This window comes from Podarcis filfolensis (genome assembly GCF_964270895.1).
Source record: "Podarcis filfolensis genome assembly, chromosome: 2".
In the NCBI taxonomy this organism is placed as follows: Eukaryota; Metazoa; Chordata; class Lepidosauria; order Squamata; family Lacertidae; genus Podarcis; species Podarcis filfolensis.
Genome location: NC_139605.1, coordinates 2723497 through 2746489, shown reverse-complemented (window position 1 = coordinate 2746489; position 22993 = coordinate 2723497). Strand labels below are relative to the sequence as shown.

At 45.9% G+C, this 22993-nt stretch overlaps 1 protein-coding gene and 1 long non-coding RNA gene across 7 annotated transcripts; both read right to left on the bottom strand.

The window, feature by feature from the left end:
- Positions 1-2277: 2277 nt before the first annotated feature.
- On the bottom strand, positions 2278-19077 carry LOC310756796 (uncharacterized protein). Of its 6 annotated transcripts, none has more exons than XM_083601578.1 (5): positions 19007-19024; positions 17780-17957; positions 17524-17650; positions 5520-5594; positions 2278-4201 (listed from the first exon to the last, which is right to left on the bottom strand). In XM_083601578.1, the coding sequence occupies exons 2-5, from the start codon at positions 17852-17854 to the stop codon at positions 2829-2831; spliced, it is 1650 nt and encodes a 549-aa protein (XP_083457704.1). In that variant the 5' UTR covers positions 17855-17957; positions 19007-19024; the 3' UTR covers positions 2278-2828. The 6 variants fall into 6 exon arrangements, with proteins under 6 accessions (XP_083457704.1, XP_083457703.1, XP_083457705.1 ...); XM_083601577.1 differs by lacking the exons at positions 17524-17650; positions 17780-17957; positions 19007-19024 and adding exons at positions 6077-6203; positions 6333-6506; positions 8009-8096; XM_083601579.1 differs by lacking the exons at positions 5520-5594; positions 17524-17650; positions 17780-17957; positions 19007-19024 and adding exons at positions 6077-6203; positions 6333-6506; positions 8009-8096.
- On the bottom strand, positions 2278-22940 carry LOC310757437. The gene is made up of 2 exons (XR_014545206.1): positions 22530-22940; positions 2278-2365 (listed from the first exon to the last, which is right to left on the bottom strand). It is a non-coding gene; the product is annotated as an uncharacterized lncRNA (long non-coding RNA).
- Between the last annotated feature and the right edge of the window lie 53 nt (positions 22941-22993).

Genomic DNA, 22993 nt, shown 5'->3' with positions numbered 1-22993 from the left:
CTTGAGCCTTACCAACTGAAACTCATCCACACAAGCAAGCAATCTTCTCAAAATGCTTTGCAAACAAGTCACAGCGAGCTACCGTTGGTTCTTCCACCGCTTTGGGGCCAGCCTGTAAAAGTACAACCCGGAAAAGCTCTGCTGGATGTCAAATGAGGATGCAATGGAGGCAGCAAAGTATGCCTTCTTTGCTGCCTTCACTGCCACTAGGCAGGCTCGATAATGATAATGAGCTCTTCAGTTGCATTCATTCGGATCGTTCCTCCACTTGCATTTGACCCATCTCCCAGCTACTTTCTTCGCCCTAAACTCTGGAGGCACCACAAAGTGGGAGAAGGCACTCAGGGGTGATTTTGTCAATAGCCTGAGGTATTCTGGTGTTCCACAGGTCGGCCAGGGATTTGAAAGGGGTGGCAGTCATATCAGCCGGAACCCCCCCCCCCCCCCGAGCCATTTGGAATCCCACTGGATCCATCAGCCTCTGAGGGTGGCCCTTCCTAATAGATCCCCCGCCTCTGCGGAGGGGAAAAGGTGCTGACATCCTAAATCTCAACAGGAAGTGATCAGACCATGACAAGGGACTGATGTCAATGCCCCCCACCTTCAGATCACCCTCTCCCTGCCCAATAGAGATAACAAGGTCCAGAGTGTGGCCTGCCATGTTTGTTGGGCCGGTGACCTGTTGGGACAACCCCATGGTTGTCATGGCAGCCATGAAGTCCTGAACCAGCCCAGAGCCAGTTGCCTTGGCATGGATGTTGAAGTCTCCAAGAACCAGCAATCTGGAAGTCTTCAACACCGCCTCTGAAACCAACTCTGGGCAGACTGCTGGGCAGTGAGATGAGCGATAAACCAGCAGAATCCCGAATCTTCCCCGATTGCCGAGTGCCAGGAACACACACTCTAGATTCCCCCTCAACTGGACAGAGAGCCTGGAGATAGAGAATCTCTATAGACCACAGCAACTCCTTCTCCCCCAAACCTAGATTCTGGCCTGATGCTGCACTGGGTACTCAGGTGGGCACAGCTGGTTGAGACTCCACCCTGTTCACCCACCCAGGTTTTAGTAATACATGCCAGATCAGACTCCTAGTCCAAAATCAGATCCGTGGATGAGGGAAATTTTATTCTGGGTTGACCTGGCATTCAGCAGTAGCAGTCGCAGACCCAAGGGTTGGCTGATATGACAACCACAGTTGCCCAAGTTGGAGGAAGGGCTGGCACACAGCAGAGTCATTAAGTGTCTGAGCCTCCCGCCCCTTACCTGGCCTGCCCCTCCTCTCACGCTATACCTCCACCTACCCAGAACCACTGTAACTGGTCTCCTGTGCTCTCCCCAACTCCTCTCCTCCCAAGCCCCTCCCACTGAATACCCTTGCAGCCCAGTTAAAAGCAGTTAAAACACTAAAGCAGAATTTTAAAAAGTATAAAAATATTTTAGAAATAATTTAGAGGAGGAGGCCTCTCTGTTGAGCAGCAGCCACAGTCCTTGTGAAGCCTGTCAGGCCCCACCCTAGGCCAGGTAGAGACATAGCTGTCAACTTCCCCCTTTTTAAAAGGAAAATTCCCTTATTCCGAATAGGATTCCTCGCAAGAAAAGGGAAAAGTTGACAGCTATGGGTGCAGAGAGGCAGAGCAGGGCCCTCAGGCTCCTGGCAGGCAGTCCTCCTCTAGTTAGAATAACGCTAGTGCTGAATTTGGATGGATAGATTGTTTAGAGATTTTGAAGGTCAGATTAAAAAACTTTGCCGCAGAAGACCTGGACCACCCTAAACTCCCACCAAACGTGAAAAGAGGAATCTGAGACCTTCTGCATGCAAAACAATTGCTCTCCCACTGAGCTGCACCCCCCCAAACATAATAAAGCCTTTCTCCATCAGCTCCCTCTTTTTACAAAAGGTACGCACTGAAATGACACTGGACCACCATTTAGGGAAGAAATGACTCTCCTGAAACCACTGGCAATGCCCACATTTCCCTGTGCCACCTTCGCTCCCCATATTGGTTGTTCCCTTCACCAGTTATGGTGAAGTTATGGGGGCAGAGATTCGTCGCTCCACAGGGAAATGGCTCTCCTGAAACCACTGGCAATGCACATATACTGGTTGTCCGCCTCAGCACCTCCTTTATTCTGGCTGCCACCAGCGATTTTATCCACTTTGCCCGTTAATGGAGCCATGAATGAGAAGGTTTCATAAAAACAATGAATTTATAAAATATAAACGACGTTAAAACAGGTTAAAATGACATTGCGCACATAAGACGATGGTTTCAGTCTTTCTGTGTTTTCATTGTTCCTTTACTGCAGTTATAAAAATGGGCTTTATGCTGCTGTTGTTATAACAGGGAGTTGGACTAGAAGACCCTTGGAGTCCCATTCTAGGATTCCAGAGCCAATCCTTCTTCCTAAACACCACTGTTGTGTTCTACTTTTCACAACTCTCCATTCCTAACTATGTCTGCCAAAGATCAAATATCAATGGATTCTCAGCACATGTTCACTCACAATGAGCACTCCAGAGCCACATTCTGAACACCCCAAACAGTACACTGTATCTTTCATTATACTTACTATTACAAGACATTACCTTCACTGTCTTAATACATATATGCACAAAATTCCATACAAATACCAGAACATCAAATACACTCCATACATTTACAATTGATTTTTCCCTATATGAGTTTGTTGAAATGAGGGACAAAGTGTCTAACATCTGTTGGAAAAACTTGGCACACTCCATACATCTAAATGGGTTCTTCCCTGTGAGAGTTCATAGGTCTTTATTAATAACTCAGTTATAACTGAAGCACTTCCCACACTCCATTCATTTAAATGGTTTTTCCCCTGTATGAGTTCGTTGATGTACTGTAAGTTTTCCATTTTCACTAAAGCTCTTTCCACACTCCAAACATTTAAAGGGTTTCTCCCCTGTGTGAGTTTGTAGATGTCTTGTAAGACCTCCACTATGACTGAAGCATTTCCCACAATCCATACATTTAAATGGTTTCTCCCCTGTGTGAGTTCGTTTATGTCTAGTAAGGTGTGAACACTGTCTGAAGTTCATTCCACACTCCATACACTTAAATGGTTTCTCCCCTGTGTGAATTTGTTGATGCTTTGCAAGAGATCCACTATGACTGAAGCACTTTCCACAATCCATACATTTAAATGGTTTCTCCCCTGTGTGAGATCGTTGATGTATAGTAAGGTGTGAACACTGACTGAAGCACTTCCCACACTCCAAACATGTAAATGGTTTCTCCCCGGTGTGACTTTGCTGGTGCACAGTGAGTCTTGAACTACAAATGAAGCTGGCTCCACACTCCAGACATTTATATGGTTTCTCCCCTGTATGAGTTCGTTGGTGCAGGGTAAGCTGTGAACACCGACTGAAGCCCTGCCCACACTCCATACATTTAAATGGTTTCTCCCCTGTATGAGTTCGTTGATGTAGAGTAAGTTGTGAACACGAACTGAAGCTCTGCCCACACTCCATACATTTAAATGGTTTCTCCCCTGTATGAGTTCGTTGATGGAGAGTTAGGTGTGAACACTGACTGAAGCACTTCCCACACTCCATACATCTAAATGGTTTCTCCCCTGTATGGGTCCGTTGATGTAGAGTAAGGCGTCCATTGTGACTGAAGCTCTGCCCACACTCCATACATTTAAACGGTTTCTCCCCTGTGTGAATTCGTAAATGTGCTGTAAGAGTTCTATTCCGACTGAAGCTCTGCCCACACTCCATACATTTAAAGGGTTTCTCCCCTGTGTGAATTTGTAGATGTGTTGTAAGAGTTCCATTCTGACTGAAGCTCTGCCCACACTCCGTACATCTAAAGGGTTTCTCACCGGTGTGAGTTCGTTGATGTATAATAAGTTTTCCATTTTCACGGAAGCTCTTTCCACACTCCATACATTTAAATGGTTTCTCACCCGTGTGAGTTCGTTGATGTACAGTAAGATTACCGCTTTCACTGAAGCACTTCCCACACTCCATACATCTAAATGGTTTCTCCCCTGTGTGAATTCGTTGATGTGCAGTAAGATTTCCATTTTTACTGAAGCTCTTTCCACACTCCATACATTTAAAGGGTTTCTCCTCTGTGTTATTTTGTAGATGTGTGCTAAGGTGTTCACTCACACTGACGTACTTTACATATGGCCCCTCATAATTCTGATTGCCTTCTTCATCACCTGGTTTTAAGTGGGGGATAAGAAAATATTGTTAGGATTTCAAGCAACAGAACAAGAGAACTTAACACACAGCAAGACCAATCAGCACCTTCTCTTATTTCAACACCTCCAACAATCTCCCCTCTCCTATATATCACATTTTAAGGAAAGGAAATAATCGCAGAAAATAGTCCATTAGCGGAGGAGACACATGTTGCAAGTTGACACAGCAGAGTATTAGTAAACAAAATATTTGTTGAAGAGTTTATAACCAGCGATAAACTAAAAAGATCAATGTGGTAATGCATACAAACATGGTTTTTACCCGTAACATTTTTGAGAAATGAGAAAAAATGGGAGATACAAACACTCACTAGAAAGACAATTGATATTTTATTACAATGGTTAGAATTCTTCTGGGAAAATAATTCAATATGCATAACTAAAGAACTAAGATTTAAGACCCAAAAAAAGTGCAAATTCTACTGAGGACTAACTATTTCTGATCACAACTCAATTCTATTTGTTATGAGAACAGCATGAACTGGTAAAACCAGCTATGATTCACTGGGCAAGAGATACAGGCCATAATATAGAGGTGAGTGCTTGGGAGAAATGTGGAAGAGATTTAAAATTTACAGCATGTTGCACACTGAAGAATTTTATGAAAATGATGTATAGGTGGTATCTAACACCGAGTAAATTAGCTAAGATTAGGTATCTGCTGGAAATGAAAGGGGAAAGTAGGGATTTTTTTATCATATTCCCAAAAAAAGCTCAACAACTCTGACAATGAGTAGATCACTGCCAGTTTTTTTTATACCGTGAGTAGATTGCAGTCTCTTGGAAGTTGGATGTCTCTGGAATAAGCGACATATATAAAAATTTATTGGGAGCTAAAACACCACTTTGACTTTCACCTTTGGAAGCCATAGCGGTGAAAATAAAACTATGGCGGAAAGTTGGGTGACTTATTTATTAAGAGTGGAGGGTGGAGAATTTAAATTAAAAGGGTTGAAGGATTTAACAGGAATGTTGACAACATGGTTACAATATCATCATTTGAATGAAATATTTAAAAAGGATATGAAGTCGGGGTTTGGAGAACAATTATCACAATTATGGAATATGGATATAAAATTTACAGCATGTTAAAATTCATGAGTCGAGAGACTGCTGTTGCCCTCCGGCCCTGCTGGTGGGTTTCTCCTTGATAGTCTCTCGGAGAACAGGATGCAGGAAAAAATGGGGCCTCATCCTGATGGGCTCTTTTTATATTCCTACACACTGAAATGAGATACACAAAGATACAGCCTCACAACAAAGTGGAAGGACATACCTCTCAATTGGTGCAGGACAACATCTCCATATATTTCTGTTTCTGGCGAGATGAGCTCAGACTTGAGTATCTCTCCTATGTGGAATAAGTGAAACAGAAGTGCTATTTACATCATAAGTAAAGGTAAAGGGACCCCTGACCATTAGGTCCAGTAGTGACCGACTCTGGGGTTGCGGCGCTCATCTCGCTTTATTTGCCGAGGGAGCCGGCGTACAGCTTCCGGGTCATGTGGTCAGCATGACTAAGCCGCTTCTGGAGAACCAGAGCAGCGCACGGAAACGCCGTTTACCTTCCCGCTGCAATGCCTCCACAGTCAGAAGACAGCAGTGTTCCTAAATACTGGAAACTACAGGAGGCAAGAGTGCTCTTGTGTTTGAGGTTTCTCACAGGCATTTGGTTTTGCCAGTGTGAGAACAGGATGCTGGACTAGATGGGCCACTGGCCTAATGCAGTAGGCTATTCCTATGTTGCTCCTTCATGGCATGAATAAATGGCTCAAACAGGAGATTCACACCTCCAACGTCTAACAGACAAGAGGGTTACAAATCTGCCCTTACCTAGAGAGGCCACCATCTCATAATTCTCCTCCATGACTTCCTTGTGCAGAGCTCTTTGGCCTGGATCCAGCAGAGCCCACTCCTCCTCCGTGAAAAACACAGCCACCTCCTCAAAGGTCAAGAGGGCCTGGAAGAAGAAGAGGAAGAAAACAGAGCTTCTCTTAGATCCCCATCATCCCCACTCAACACAGAGGGAAGCTGGGTTGTCCCATCTGTGCCTCTTCCCTCCTCCCTGCTCGCGTTGCTCTTTCCCTACCTGAGGAAGCTGCCTGGCTCCTCTTTCCACTTCATCTTTAAGAAGGGACGGTCCAAACAGGGCCTCCGAGGCCATTGCGCTGCCTGTGGGAGAGATGGAGGACAAGGAGGCGGAAACTGGGCCACTTCCAGGACTCAGCTGTTGCCATGAAGCAATTCAAAGCAGGGAGCAGCTCTTTCAGGAGAACAATGCATAAATTATTATTATTATTATTATTATTATTATTATTATTAATTGAATTTATATACCGCCCTATACCCGGAGTTGGCCTTTAGAACACCTGCAGTATTATAAGACCCTTCTGGCAACCTGGATGGGGACGAGGCCAGGCAGGAGTTAGGCTGGCAGCACCGGCAGAGAAAGTCCCTCAGCACCTCAGTGCTGGGCCAATCCTGAAAGACAGGCCAGATCTCCCACCCCTGGGAGCTTTGATTCTCCTTTCCGAAAAATTCCCAAGAGGATATCTGGAGAAGCCTCTTTTTGGAAAGAAAGAGCATCAAAATCTGCAGGGGTGGTGGTGGTGATCAGTTTCCTCCCCCTCCCCCTTTCCCCCAAATCCAGCTGGGGAGGGGGCATTTCTTTAATTCCTCCAGTCTTCGCCTTGAAGCTTTTTAAAGGGCTCCTGAGACCTTGATCAGTTTCAAATCCTGCCATCCATGGGCCCATTTCCCTTGCCAAGCAGGAGGGAAACCATCAAGGTCCTTTTTCATACTTCAGGAAATGGAAAATGTGCCTCTTCCCTCCAGTTTTGGGGCACAAAAGCAGCACAGCAACCCCTCCCCAACTGCACCCCCCAACATGGGAAACCCAACAAGGCTCTTTCCTTTGTGCCAAAGCAACCTCAGCCGGCCAGACTAGGATTTCTGAAAGGGGAGCTGGGGGTCTGCCCCCTTCCTTCTCACATCAGCCTCTTTCTTACTCAGGAAGCTTCGGAGGCCGATTTCCCTTGACAATGTCCATCTCTCACCCCCCACCCAACTCGAAATCTCCCCCCTCTCTCCCAATCCAGAGGTGACTCTGTTCTCCAGCTGCTTCCACTTCCTCTCCCCTGCTTGCCCTCCCCATCTCCGCCCCACTGAGGCAGGGGCTTCAGCAGCAGATTTCGGAGGGGGGGGCAGATCAGGGTCCTGGAGGAGCTCAGCCCCCCCTCCCGCCCTGACCGGCTCCCTGACGGAGGAGGCAGAGCCTGGGGGGGGGGCAGGAGTGGGGGCAGGAGTGTGAAGGGAGATGGAGGGTGTTAAGCAGAGAGGAGCATCAGTAGGTGGAATGGGGCTGCCCCCCCTTTTAACGGAGGAGGACTGACTTCTGAGTCAACATGCACAGGGTGGGGCTGCAAATCCCTCTGCAATTAAGTTGCACTAGGGGGGGGGGCTTTTCTGGTTCCTCTCAAATGTCTTCACCCCCTCCCCCCACCATGGGCGGCTGCCTGGATCTCTGCGCTTCGAAAAGGATCTTGCAATGCAAACCTCGTTGTGGGGGGAGGACCCCACTTTCATCCCGCCCCCCCCTACTGATTCCCAGAGGGAAAGCGGGGAGCCCTTCCCTGCTCTCCCCTCATTTCCCTCCCCCCCTCCTTTCCCAGCTGCTCTGTTTATAGGTTCAGGGGGAGGAAATGCAAATTCTTCTGCCGACCCCCAACCCCAAGTTGCCCCCCCGCCCCCCAAAATACGTGGCACCTCTTCATCCTCCTCTGCGGGCCTCTTTCTCTTCAGGGGATGTGCATGGAGACCCCTCCCCTCCAACTTTGCTTCTACTCCCCCCCCCAAAAAAACACCACTTCCTGCCTCTCTAGGAAACGGAGCTGATTGGCCCAGAGGGATGAGTGGCAGGAGATCCGCCTCCCGCTCCCTGCAAAGAGAAATTCCCTTCCCAGCCAGCAATATCTACTGTACAGTATACTCCCATTTACAGTGTTTAGTGAGAAATCAGTGCCTTCAATTCCTGCGGGCGGTAGCGAAAGGCCACACCCCCATTTCTGAAAAGCCTCCTCCCGGGAAGGGGTTTAGAGCAGTAACTTATGACGACCCTAAAGGCTGTTCCAGTGTCATTTCAATGGGTGTTGTTGTCATTTAGTCGTTTCGTCGTGTCCAACTCTTCGTGACCCCCTGGACCAGAGCATGCCAGGCACTCCTGTCTTCCACTGCCTCCCGCAGTTTGGTCATACTCATGTTTGTAGCTTCGAGAACACTGTCCAACCATCTCGTCCTCTGTCGTCCCCTTCTCCTTGTGCCCTCAATCTTTCCCAACATCAGGGTCTTTTCCAGGGAGTCTTCTCTTCTCATGAGGTGGCCAAAGTATTGGAGCCTCAGCTTCACGATCTGTCCTTCCAGTGAGCACTCAGGGCTGATTTCCTTCAGAATGGATAGTGTTATGTACTGAGTTGAATAGGATCCAAACTGCAGCAGTCTGATTGGTCCTAGAACAATAGGATTCAGAATGCAGCAGTCTGATTGGTCCTAGAACAATGCAGCAGTATGATTGGTTGGCAGGAACCACCCAATCATGCTCCAGATAGAAGTGAATCCACAACCTGATTGGCTTACAGTGGAATTCCGGAATTAGCCAATCATGTGCAGCCCATTGTGTAAATAATGTATATAAAGCAGATACTTTGAGGGGACTTTCCATCCTACTCACCACTGTGAGCTGAATAAAGAGCATGAAATCACTTTGTGACTCTGAGTATATTTCAGATAGGTTTGATCTTCTTGCAGTCCGTGGGACTCTCAAGAGTCTCCTCCAGCACCATAATTCAAAAGTATCAATTCTTCGGCGATCAGCCTTCTTGATGGTCCAGCTCTCGCTTCCATACATCACTACTGGGAAAAAGATGGCTTTCACTATACGGACCTTTTCTAAAAAGCAGGAGCTGATGGATAAATTTAGGCTTTGTTGTGTGGGGATGCAGCTCAGTGACACAGCAGTTGCTTTGCATGCACAAGGTCTCGGATTCCTATTTTCACGTCTGGTGGGAGTGTACCGTGGTCCACACCTTCTGGGGGAAAGTTTTTTTTTTTATCTGACCTCCAAAATCACTGAACAATCTATCCGTCCTAAGACCTGTTTTCCTAGGGTGACCAAGAAGCTCTATATTGCCATTTATTTGGTGAGACAGTCACGGGTTCAATCCACAGCAGCGAAAGAGGAAATGCACATCTTAATTCCACCGGGGAAAAGAGGGTGGAAGGGGTTCAGAGCAGCAATATGCAATAATACTAAAGGGTGCCCAGACCCCCCGAGTGCCGCCAAGCGCCCTTGTTTTCCAGGGACACTCCTGGGTTTACAGAAGCCTTCCTGGTTTCTGATTTAATCCCGGAACGTCCTATTTTCCATAGGACATCCCTATATCCATTGGATAAATTTTGGAGGGAGTTATGTGACCCCTGAACCAAAGAGAGAAGTAACATCTGAAAGGCAGCCCTGTATAGCGAAGCTGTTTAATGTTTTTGAACTTACTTTGCAAAAAATATATAACGCAGTTTTTGAGCTATTTTGAGCTATCTTTTAGCAAAACCAGCAAAAATGGCACTGCCGACATGGGACATTTTGCCAATTTTCACCCAGACACTGCTTCCAACTACAGTATACTGGGTATGTCTGAGAAATTCCAGACATATGGAAACCCTACTGTTGAATAGGACGTCTCTATTTGGAGAAATTCCGGTGGGTATGGGGCGGTCCGGTGTCTTTACAATGTGTACTTTTCACAAAGTGGGGGCCAATGGACAAAGCTGGGCTTTGCTTTGAGCGTGCAAAGCTCAGTGGCAGAACAGTTGCTTCGCATACAGAAGGCCTCAGATGCAATGCTTTGCATGCAGAAGGAAGTCCCAGGTGCAGTCTTAATATCTTACTGACCATCTGTCAGGGATTATTAAGATGTCGTTCCTATTGGTGTTTTGCAACTTTGACCTGTTGCAGGACCTTAGCCAGACTTTAGCAGAGCATACGCAGAGTTCCAGAAAGCAATCAGTTGCAGGCAGGATGGACAAAGCAGGGACAAGACGCTGCTAATGGTAACTTGGTTACTTAGATGTGTTTATTGTTTACAGCAGACTCTACAAGTTACTATATACAGGAACAGATACAGATCTTAACCAGCTCTCTCTTAACAAACTCTCAGAACTCAGGACACCACACTGACCAACAAACTATCCAGTCAGTAAGGTCATAAGTCATCATGCCTGTGTGAGACCTCAACCAATGGTAAAGCTGTATCCAGGACCCCATATCTCCAGGCAGATAACTCCTCTCTGCTCAGTCATCCTTGGCTGTCGCCCAACTCTTAAATGACATAATAGGCATCACTGAAACCTGGTGGGATAAGTCCCACGATTGGAATGTAATAATGGAGGGATACAATCTATTTCAGAGAAACAGACCAGACAAGAAAGGAGGAGGAGTGGCGTTATATGTCAGGGATGTGTATACCTGTGAAGAGATCCAAGATTTAGAACCTCAAAGCCAAAGTGAGAGCATTTGCGTCAAAATTAAGGGAGAGAAGAATAACAGAGACCTCATTGTGGGAGTTTACTATAGATCCCCAAGCCAAATGGAGGACATAGATGATGCCTTCCTGGAACAGATGGCCAAGCATGCAAAAGGAAGGGAGATAGTAGTAATGGGGGACTTCAATTACCCGGATATTTGTTGGATGTCAAACTCAGCCAAGAGCATAAGGTCAAACAGATTCCTCACTGGCCTTGCAGACAACTTCATTGTCCAGAAAGTGGGAGAAGCAACAAGAGGAACAGCCATTTTAGATCTGGTCCTAATCAATGTTGATGACCTGGTTAGTGGGGTAGAAGTGGAAAGATCATTAGGTGCGAGTGATCATGCTCTTCTGAAGTTTACTATACAGAGGAAAGGAGCAGCCAAGCATACTAGGACTCAATTTCTTGACTTTAGGAAAGCCGACTTCATAAAACTTAGGGAAGTGCTGGGTGAGATCCCGTGGACAGTAATACTAAAAGGAAAGGGAGTTCATGATGGCTGGGAGTTTGTTAAGAGGGAGATAGTAAAAGCACAACTTCAGGCAATACCAATGAGACGGAAACATGGAAGGTGCCTAAAGAAGCCAGGGTGGCTATCTAAAGAACTTTTAACTGAGTTAAGATTAAAAAAGGATGTGTACAAAAAATAGAAAAGGGGGGAAACCACCAAAGAGGAATTCAAACAAATAGCCAGCACGTGTAGACACAAAGTCAGAAAAGCTAAAGCACAGAATGAACTCAGGCTTGCTAGAGAGGTTAAAAGCAACAAAAAAAGGCTTTTATGGGTATGTTCGTAGCAAAAGGAAGAACAAAGAAACAGTGGGGTCACTCAGAGGAGAAGATGGTGAAATGCAAACAGGGGACACAGAAAGGGCTGAACTCCTCAATGCCTTCTTTGCCTCAGTCTTCTCCGATAAAGAAAACAATGCCCGACCTGAAGAATTTGGAGCAAATGATTCAGCAGAGGAAACACAGCCCAGAATAACTAAGGAGATAGTACAAGAATACTTGGCTAGTTTAGATGTATTCAAGTCTCCAGGGCCAGATGAACTGCATCCAAGAGTATTAAAAGAACTGGCAGATGTGATCTCAGAACCACTGGCAGTCATCTTTGAGAATTCCCGGAGAACAGGAGAAGTCCCGGCAGACTGGAGGAGGGCAAATGTTGTCCCTATTTTCAAAAAGGGGGAAAGAGAGGACCCAAATAATTATCGCCCAGTCAGTCTGACATCAATACCAGGGAAGATTCTGGAGCAGATCATTAAGCAAACAGTCTGTGAGCACCTAGAAAGGAATGCTGTGATCACCAATAGTCAGCATGGATTTCTGAAAAATAAGTCATGTCAGACTAACCTGATCTCGTTTTTTGACGGAATTACAAGCCTGGTAGATGAAGGGAACACAGTGGATGTAGCCTACCTTGATTTCAGCAAGGCATTTGACAAGGTGCCCCATGATATTCTTGTAAAGAAGCTGGTAAAATGTGGTCTTGACTATGCTACCACTCAGTGGATTTGTAACTGGCTGACTGACCAAACCCAAAGGGTGCTCATCAATGGTTCCTCTTCATCCTGGAGAAGAGTGACTAGTGGGGTGCCACAGGGTTCTGTCTTGGGCCCGGTCTTATTCAACATCTTTATCAACGACTTGGATGATGGACTCAAGGGCATCCTGATCAAATTTGCAGATGACACCAAACTGGGAGGAGTGGCTAACACCCCAGAGGACAGGATCACACTTCAAAACGACCTTGACAGATTAGAGAACTGGGCCAAAACAAACAAGATGAACTTTAACAGGGAGAAATGTAAAGTATTGCACTTGGGCAAAAAAAATGAGAGGCACAAATACAAGATGGGTGACACCTGGCTTGAGAGCAGTACATGTGAAAAGGATCTAGGAGTCTTGGTTGACCACAAACTTGACATGAGCCAACAGTGTGACACGGCAGCTGAAAAAGCCAATGCAATTCTGGGCTGCATTATAGGAGTATAGCATCTAGATCAAGGGAAGTAATAGTGCCACTGTATTCTGCTCTGGTCAGACCTCACCTGGAGTACTGTGTCCAGTTCTGGGCACCACAGTTCAAGAAGGACACTGACAAACTGGAACGTGTCCAGAGGAGGGCAACCAAAATGGTCAAAGGCCTGGAAATGATGCCTTATGAGGAACGGCTAAGGGAGCTGGGCATGTTTAGCCTGGAGAAGAGGAGGTTAAGGGGTGATATGATAGCCATGTTCAAATATATAAAAGGATGTCATATAGAGGAGGGAGAAAGATTGCTTTCTGCTGCTCCAGAGAAGCGGACACGGAGCAATGGATCCAAACTACAAGAAAGAAGATTCCACCTAAATATTAGGAAGAACTTCCTGACAGTAAGAGCTGTTCGACAGTGGAATTTGCTGCCAAGGAGTGTGGCAGAGTCTCCTTCTTTGGAGGTCTTTAAGCAGAGGCTTGACAACCATATGTCAGGAGTGCACTGATGGTGTTTCCTGCTTGGCAGGGGGTTGGACTCGATGGCCCTTGTGATCTATTCCAACTCTATGATTCTATGATTCTATGACTCTGCACAGAATGGCACAGAGTCAAAAACCCCAACAGTTCCTACATTTCAGGGGGATGAATACGATGACTGTCACGCTCCCAACTCTACAATTCTATGTTTCACACATACAAATGGGTTGGTAAGGAATGGCTGTGTGTCAATTGTGGTAGCTGTTATTAGAACCGGATTGGCCTTCCCTAGTTTTAAAGTTAATACAAAATCATTAACCTATTTCTAAGAGGCATTCGGCTGAGAAGGTTGTCAATCAGGACCCTTGCTGAAGATGATTTACCACAACATAAAGAGGACTAAATTTGTTTGCCGCTCATAGGCCTATTCTTCCCCACAAGTCTAACATGACTAGTATAGCCTCCTATACTACCTGATTTCTGAAACAGGGCCAATTACGTCAGCACAGAGATTTCTCCCCCCCCCCCCAGGCAAATGACTCCCCTGAAAGACCTGCATTGGTTCCCAGCATGTTTCTGAGCACAATTCAAAGTGTTGGTGCTGACCTTTAAAGCCCTAAATGGCCTCGGTCCAGTATACCTGAAGGACCATCTCTACGCCCATCATTCAACCCGGACACTGAGGTCCAGCGCTGAGGGCCTTCTGGCGGTTCCCTCCCTGCAAAGAAGCATAGCCACAGGGAACCAGGCAGAGGGCCTTCTCATAGTGGTGCCCGCTCTGTGGAACACCCTCCCATCAGATGTCAAGGAAATAAACAACTATCTGAAGTTTAGAAGATATCTGAAGGCAGCCCTGTTTAGGGAAGTTTTTAATGACAGATGTTTTAATGTATTTTTAATCTTTTGTTGGAAGCCGCCAGAGTGGCTGGGGAAACCCAGCCAGATGGGCAGGGTATCTATGTATGTGCGTATAAATAAATAAAATATAAACACTGGCAATGCCCACATCCCCCTGTGCCGTAGCCAAGATTAAGCAATATATGATGGTTTAAAGATTACTTTCTGCATGAAGATGGTTTCAGCCTCTCTGTGTTTTCATTGTTCCTTTATTGCAATTATAAAAATGGGTTTTATGCTGCTGTTCTTATAACAGGAAGACGAAGTCCCTTTCATTTCTACAGATCTAGGACTGCAGAGCCAATCCTGCTTCCTAAACACCACTGTCGTGCTCCACTTTTCACAACTCTCCATTCCCAATTCTCTCTGCAAAGACCAAATATCAATGGACTCTCAGCACGTTCACTCACAATGAGAACTCCAGGGTCACATTCTACACATCCCTAACAGTACATTGTATCTTTCATTATACTTACTATTATGAGACATTAGCTTTGTTGCTTTAATACATATATGCACAACACTCCATAGAAACACCAGAACATCAAATATTCTCCGTGCATTTAGAATGGATTTCCCCCTATGAGTTTGTGGATATGATTGACAAAGTGAATTCTGTGGGGAAAACTTGACATCTCCATGGGTTCTCCCCTATGTGAGTCTGTAAGTGATTATTAAGAACTCCATTATAACTGAAACACTTTCTACACTTCAAACATTTAAACCGTTGCTTCTCTGTGAGATCGTTGATGTTCTCTAAGAGTTATGCTCTTACTGAAGCACTTTCCACAATCCATACATTCATATGGTTTCTCCCCTGTGTGTTTGTTGGTGTTTTTTAAGGTTTCCTTTCTGACTGAAGCTCTTTCCACACTCCATACATCTAAAGGGTTTCTCCCCTGTGTGAGTTCGTAGATGTACAATAAGTGCTCCATTGTGAATAAAGCTCTTTCCACACTCTGTACATCTAAAGGGTTTCTCCCCTGTGTGAGTTCGGTGATGTCTTGTAAGTTTTCCACCTTCACGGAAACCCTTCCCACACTCCATACATCTATATGGTTTCTCCCCTGTGTGAGTTCGGTGATGTCTTGTAAGTTTTCCACCCTCACTAAAACCCTTCCCACACTCCATACACCTATATGGTTTCTCTTCTGTGTGGGTTTGTTGATGTTTTGCAAGGTACGTGCTTTTAGTGTAGCTCTTTCCACACGCCAAACATTTATATGCTTTCTCCCGTGTGTGAATTTGTTGATGTTTGGTAAGGTTATTACTCTGCCTGAAGCTCTTTCCACACTCCATACATCTATATGGTTTCTCCCCTGTGTGAGTTCGGTGATGTCTTTTAAGTTTTCCAGCTTCACTAAAACCCTTCCCACACTCCATACATCTATATGGTTTCTCCTCTGTGTGGGTTTGTTGATGTTTTGCAAGTGACCCACTTACAGTGTAGCTCTTTCCACACGCCAAACACTTATATGGTTTCTCCCCTGTGTGAGTTTGTTGATGTTTGGTAAGGTTATTACTCTGCCTGAAGCTCTTTCCACACTCCATACACCTAAATGGTTTCTCCCCTGTGTGAGTCCGTTTATGTTGAGTAAGGCTTGCACTCCTAATGAAACTCTTCCCACACTCCATACATCTATATGGTTTCTCCTTTCTGTGGGTTTGTTGATGTTTTGCAAGTGACCGACTTTCAGTGTAGCTCTTTCCACACGCCAAACATTTATATGGTTTCTCACCTGTGTGAGTTTGTTGATGTTTGATAAGGTTATTACTCTGCCTGAAGCTCTTTCCACACTCCGTACACCTAAATGGTTTCTCCCTTGTGTGAGTCCGTTTATGTTGAGTAAGGCTTGCACTCCTAATGAAACCCTTCCCACACTCCACACATCTAAATGGTTTCTCCCCTGTGTGAACTCGTTGATGTACAGTAAGGTGTAAATACTGTCTGAAGCTCTTTCCACACTCCATGCATTTAAATGGTTTCTCCCCTGTGTGAATCTGTTGATGTCTAGTAAGGTTTGAAGACTGTCTGAAGCTCTTTCCACACTCCATACATCTGAATGGTTTCTCCCCTGTGTTAGTTTGTAGATGTGTGCTAAGGTGTTCACTCACACTAAAGTACTTCACAGGTGGCACCTCATAATTCTGATTGTCTTCTACATTACCTGGTTGAAAGTTGGGGGAAAGAAAATATTGTTAGGTCTTCAAGGAAGAAAACAAGAGAAATTAACACGCAGCAAGACCAATCCGCACTTTCTCTTATTTTAACAAATCCAGCATTCCTCCCTCTCCCATGTACCACATTTTAGGAAAGGAAATCTGAAAATAATATCAAGAACCCTTAGTATCCAGTTCTACCTTCAACTCACATGTAACACTGAGCACCAAGAGAAACCTTCTCTGCTGACGTGCTGATGTGAGGCATCTATGGCCCTCAAGATGTGGATGGACTCTGAGTAGCATCAACCCAAGTAAAGATGGCCAATGACCAGGGATGATGGGAGTTGTAGTGCAGCAACATCTGAAGGGACACACTTCTCGGTAGAGGCGCCCGCCCAGTCGAACACCCTCCCATCAGATGTCAAGGAAATAAACAACTATCTGAAGTTTAGAAGACATCTGAAGGCAGCCCTGTTTAGGGAAGTTTTTAATGTTTGATTCTATTTTTAACATTTTGTTGGGAGCTGCCCAGAGTGGCTGGGGAAACACGGGCAGATGGGCGGGAAATAAATTATTATCATCATCATCGTAATCATCATCCAATTGCAGAATAGCCTTTACCAAGGGATCATGGACTTTGAAGAAGCACCAACTCATGATGAAGAAGAAGAGTTTGGATTTGATATCCCGCTTTATCACTACCCTAAGGAGTCTCAAAGCGGCTAACATTCTCCTTGCCTTCCTCCCCCACAACAAACACTCTGTGAGGTGAGTGGGGCTGAGAGACTTCAAAGAAGTGTGACTAGCCCAAGGTCACCCAGCAGCTGCATGTGGAGGAGCGGAGACGCGAACCCAGTTCACCAGATTACAAGTCTACCGCTCTTAACCACTACACCACACTGGATGAAAGGGAGAAACAAGCTAAGAGGAAAGTACGTTTGGCAAACCCTTACTGTAATTAACTCCTGCCTGGAAACCTATGTCCCCACTGTGGAAGGATGTGTGGATCCAGAATTGGACTCTACAGTCACTTACAGACACACCGTTAAGACCATGTTCATGGAAGACAATCTTATTTGGCTACAAGGCTTCGCCAAAGAGGAAGACACGGCATGAATAAATGGCTCAAACAGTAGTTTCACATCTTCAACGTCTAACAGCCAGGAGGAATAAAAATCTGCCCTTACCTAAAGAGGCCACCATCTCATAATTCTCCTCCATGACTTCCGTGTGCAGAGCTCGTTGGCCAGGATCCAGCAGAGCCCACTCCTCCTCCGTGAAAAACACAGCCACCTCCTCAAAGGTCAAGAGGGCCTGGAAGAAGAAGAGGAAGAAAACAGAGCTTCTCTTAGATCCCCATCATCCCCACTCAACACAGAGGGAGGCTGGGTGGTCCCATCTGTGCCTCTTCCCTCCTCCCTGCTCCCGTTGCTCTTTTGCTACCTGAGGAAGCTGCATGGCTCCTCTTTCCACTCCACCTGTAAGAAGAGGCCATTCAGAGTGCGTATCAGAGACCATTGCGTTGCCAGTGGAAAAGACGGAGGAGGAGGAGGCGTAAACTGGGCCACTTCTGCAACTCTCTCAGCTGTTGCCACGATGCCCTTCAATTCAGGGAGCAGCTCTTTTAGGAGAACAATGCAGAAATTATTATTATTATTATTACTGATTGAATTTATATACCACCCTACACCCGGAGGTCTGAGAGCAGTTCATAGAAAGGCGGATTTAATTAGGGCGGGATACATTTACACAGATAGCATACCTGTTAGAAATTACAAATATCAATACTAATAAACTAATACACATAAATTCTAATTTCAAAGGCAGGGAAGTGGAAGGATGTAATCCTTTCTACAGGATCTTTATAATACTATAAGCTGCCTCAGTCTTTAGGGGACATTCAGCTTCAAATCCCAAACTCTGAATGAAGCTTCGCAGAAAGCGATATAGCCAGTACCTCTGCAGACCTCACTGTTCCTTTCCCCCAAACAGCCACCCAGGAAACCACTTTCTGACCTTTTGGTACATTTAGAATAAAGAAAATAAGGGAAACTCCTAAATTATGGGCAGAATTTGCAGTCAGAAGAAAAGCAACACCTGGAGGGCACCAGGGTGCAGACGTTCCATCCAAGCAGAGCAGATGGAAATATTTAAAGCACTCTATGCGCTAACATGGATTGTAGTTTAGGGAACAGAGATATGAAGTTCAGTGGCTTCAGAAGGGAGATGGAAGCTGTTAAACAGAGAGGAGCATCACTAGGTGGGATGGGGCTGCCCCCCCCCTTTGAACGGAGGACTGACTTCTGAGTTAACATGCACAGGGTGGGGCTGCGAATCCCTTTGTAATGAAGTTACACTGGGGGGGGGCAGTCTTTTGTGGTTCGTTTCAAGTGCCTTCGCTGCGCTTCGAAAAGGGTCTTGCAATGCAAACCCTGTTGGGGAGGGGAAGACCCCACTTTGTAGCCAGGTGGTCTGCATCTCGCCCGCCCCCCATTCCCACAGAGTAAGGGCGAAGCCTCTCCCTCCTTTCCTTTCATTGTCCCCCCCCTTGTTTCCTTTCTACCCCCCCCCCAATCCTCCCGCCTCCTTTCCCAGCTGCCATTTGTAGATTCAGGGGGAGGGAAAGCAAATCCTTCTCCCACAACACCCCCACCCCCAAATATGCGGCACCTCTTTCTCCTCTTCTCCAAGCCCGCTTCTCTTCCGGGAATGAGGATGGAGACCCCTCCCCTCCAAATTGCCTCTCCCCCCCAAAAAAAAAACTTCCTGCCTTTCTAGGAAGCGGAGCTCATTGACTCACAGGGAGGGGGAGGGGGAGGGGCAGGAGATCCGCCCCCCTCCCTGCAAACAGAAATGCCCTTCCTAGCAGGCAAGTTCTATATTCCCGTTTATTTAGTGAGAAATCCATGGATTCAATTTCTGGCAGCAGTAGCGAAAGACGACCCCCCCACCCCAATTTCTAAAAAGCCTCCTCCTGGGAAGGGGCTTAGAACAGTAACAAGACAACCCTAAATGGTGGTCCAGTTGGGTACCTTTTTTAAAGAAAGAGGGAGCTGATGGAGAAAGTTAGACTTTGTTATATTTGGGGGGAGGGGTGCAACTCAGTGGTAGAGCAGTTGCTTTGCATGCAGAAGGTCTCGGATTCCCATTTTCACGTTTGGTGGGGGTGTACCATGGTCCATGACTTCTGGGAAAGAGCTTTTTATCTGACCTCCAAAATCTCTCAACAATCTATCTGTCCTAATTCAGCACTTACCTTATTATAACCATATTTGACCCCATATTCTATGCTTCAAACTAAAGAATTAATTTCCTTTCTGTTCACAGCAGCTAGACTACAGTTATTGCGAAACGATGGAAGGAAATCTCTAAAAGAGCAATAGAAGCTTGGATTAATAACATCTGGACCATTACTCTGTCATAATGCCTCACATTCCATTAGTGTCTAATCAAAGTTATCTCCAAAAGAGATACCTTTGACACAATCTGGCCGATCGCCCAGCCCTTCCTGGCTAGCTTTTATCAGCCAGGATGGGCAAGGATCAAGGAGACAGGTGGTCGGTTTCACTTGTCCAAGCAGCCTATCCACATCCTCAGAGGTAACAGATTGGAATTGATCCCATGTAACAAGGCTAGACAGGACTCTAGCACTCTCCCGCCCTGGCCCTGCTCCCATGGTGGAGTCTACCTCTTTCCGGATCTGAGCACTTTATCTGCGAAAAACTTTGCAAAATCATTGCAGAAGATATTGGGGTCTTTACCAGGCCCCAGTGGCAAAAGTGGTTCCGTTAAATTGCGAACCACCTGAAAGAGTCTCCTGCTGCTATTTTCTGCAGATGCGATAGAGGCGGTGAAGAAAGTCCTCTTCACCGTTACTATCGCCACTTGGTAGCCTCAATGTTGAGCTCTAACCCACGTCCGGTCAGATTCAAAATGGGTTTTCCACCACTGGCGCTCCAGCCATCTCAGCGATTGTTTCATCGCCCTCAGCTCCGGGGAAAACAACAGGGCTGTCTGGGCTTCATGCAATCAGAGAGGGCACTTCAGAGCCAGACAGTCAATAGCCCTGGTTAACTCCGCATTCCAGCAGGCCACCAAGGAATCATCTGGAAGGCTATCAACATGAGATAAAGCATCCCCTACCACTCTCTGGAAACCATTTGGATCCATTAAGTGTCGGGGGGGCATCCAAATTGGTCCCACCTCCCTGCAGAGGGGAAGGGTTGAGAAGAAGTCCAGTTGCACCAGGAAGTAATCTGACCATGGCACTTTTTTAGTTTCACTTTTACTTAGTGTCAGATCACCCATGTCAATAGAGGTGAACACCAAGTCTAAGGCATGTCTGTGACTATGAGTTGGGCCAAACTTATTCAGTGACAGCCCCATGGAGGCCATGTTTTCAATGAAGTCTCGAGCGGCCCCTTGTAAGGTCGTGTCGGCATGGATGTTAAAATCCCCTAGGTAGGACAACCAAACTAGGTGTCTCCAGGAGAACATCCACCACGACCTGAAGCAGCTCAGGTGGGGAATCCTTGGTGCAGTGTGGAGGACGATACACCAAAAGGAATCCTGTACTGCCCCTATTGCCCAACTTCCAGAACATGCACTCAGAGAACTGGGTCTTCCCAATAGGACACCCAGTGTAAACTAGTGACTTCCTAAAAATCACTGCAACCCCCCCTTCCCGCCCATATGACCTGGGTTGCATGCATACGAGAAACCTGGTGGACAAGCAGCGGGAAGGACATACCTATCTGCTTCATCCAACCAACGAATCAGTCACCATCCAACCAGGTCTCTGTCACACATGCCAGGTCAAATCCTCCATCCACAATCAAGTCGTGCATGGCAGTGGTTTTAATCATCATTGACCTGGCATTACACAGCAGCACCTTCAGTTCATGTGGCTCTCCCTTGTTGATTCTGGTATCCATCTGGTCAAGACGAGACCCGGAAGCAGAGAAAGTCTTCAAACAATGACTAAGCCTGCCTCCTCAGTAATGACACGGTCTGGTGTTAGCATAACTCCTCCTACCTACCTGTGATCACTGAGATTGGGTGTCCCAGCACACACACACCGCCCCCCGTGGAACCTGCCCCAGCCATTCTGTTGGCTGGGACCCACTCCCCAGCTGCCCTGACCCTCTCCCCTTAAGAACCAGATACAAACTATATAAAACAACAGAAACAAACAAAGAAACAAACAGAAAACTATTCATAGTTATATTAAAAATTAACTAACCCCCGGGCCCAACTAGACATTAATCCCACCCCCAACACAGCAAAAACCAAACCATAAACCAAAACTTAAAACACCATCCCCATCATTTAAAATGCCACAGATAAAATATAATTTAAAACCAATTAAAAAGAGGGGTCTTCTTTGCTGAGTAGCAGCCACAGCCGTTATGAAGCCTGTCAGGCCCCGCCCCAAGCCAGGTGGAAAGAGGCAGGGCAAAGCCCTTCAGTGTGGGAACGTTTATATAATTAGCAGAGTTTAAACGAGCCCCTGTTTGAGTTTATGCAGCGACAAGCGGGTTGCTAACTCGTTTGAGTTCTATCTATAATTATACCTTCCTGCTTGATAATCCCTTTCTGTCCCTCTTAAAGAAAGCACACATGAATCTGAATCATATTAATATAAGCTACTTTACTATCAGATTCATTCAGGTTGACAGAGTTGTTCCTGAAGGCAGGCTTCAGTTACATAACAGATAAACTATATACTAGATAGTAGTGAGTCATGAGAAGACTGCATCCGAGCAGTTACCAGTTAACACTCCTTGCAGCAACTGACCAACGGACAAAACTGCCTGCCACATAGAGGCAGTTAGTCCTCTCAGAATGTTGGACTTGACTGACAGCTTTATATCCCACATTCAGGCTCCCCTCAGGCAGTCCTCCTGAAACCACAGGCAATGCCCACATTTCCCTGTGCCACCTTCCCTCCCCAGATTGGTTCTTCCCCGCGGCACCTCCTTTATTCCGGCTGCCACCAGGGATGTTATCCACTTTGCCATTAATGTAGCCATGAACGAGAAGCTAATGTAAAAAAATGAATTCATAAAATATAAACATAGGGGGCTTTAAAGATTACTTTCCAGTCTTTCTGTGTTTTCATTGTTCCTTTATTGCAATTATAAAAATGGGTTTTGTGCTGCTGTTCTTATAACAGAGAATTGGACTAGAAGACCCTGGAGTCCCTTTCAGCTCCACACTTCTATGATTCCAGAGCCAATCCTGCTTCCTAAACACCACTGTCGTGCTCCACTTTTCACAACTCTCCGTTCCCAACTCTCTCTGCCAAAGACCAAATATCAATGGACTCTCAGCACGTTCACTCACAATTTGCACTCCAGGGTCACATTCTGCACATCCCTAACTGTACATTGTATATTTCATTATACTTACTATTATGAGACATTTACCTTCATTGTCTTAATACATATATGTACAACTTTCCATACAAACACCAGAACATCAAACACACTCCATGCATTTACAATGGATTTTTCCCTATATGAGTTTGCTGATATGAGGGACAAAGTGAACTCAGTGGGGAAAACTTGGCACACTCCATAAAACTAAATGGGTTCTTCCCTGTGAGAGCCCATAGGTGTTTATTAATAACTCCGTTATAATTGAAGCACTTCCCAC

What these genes read in the sequence shown, in the direction of transcription:
- LOC310756796 (XM_083601578.1), bottom strand. Translation starts at nt 17,854, where the DNA reads ATGGTCTCTGATACGCACTCTGAATGGCCTCTTCTTACAGGTGGAGTG. An exon ending in TGAGATGGTGGCCTCTTTAG is followed by an intron (nt 5,595 to 17,523) that starts GTAAGGGCAGAT and finishes TATTCCACATAG; the next exon opens with GAGAGATACTCAAGTCTGAG. An exon ending in TGTCCTGCACCAATTGAGAG is followed by an intron (nt 4,202 to 5,519) that starts GTATGTCCTTCC and finishes ACTTAAAACCAG; the next exon opens with GTGATGAAGAAGGCAATCAG.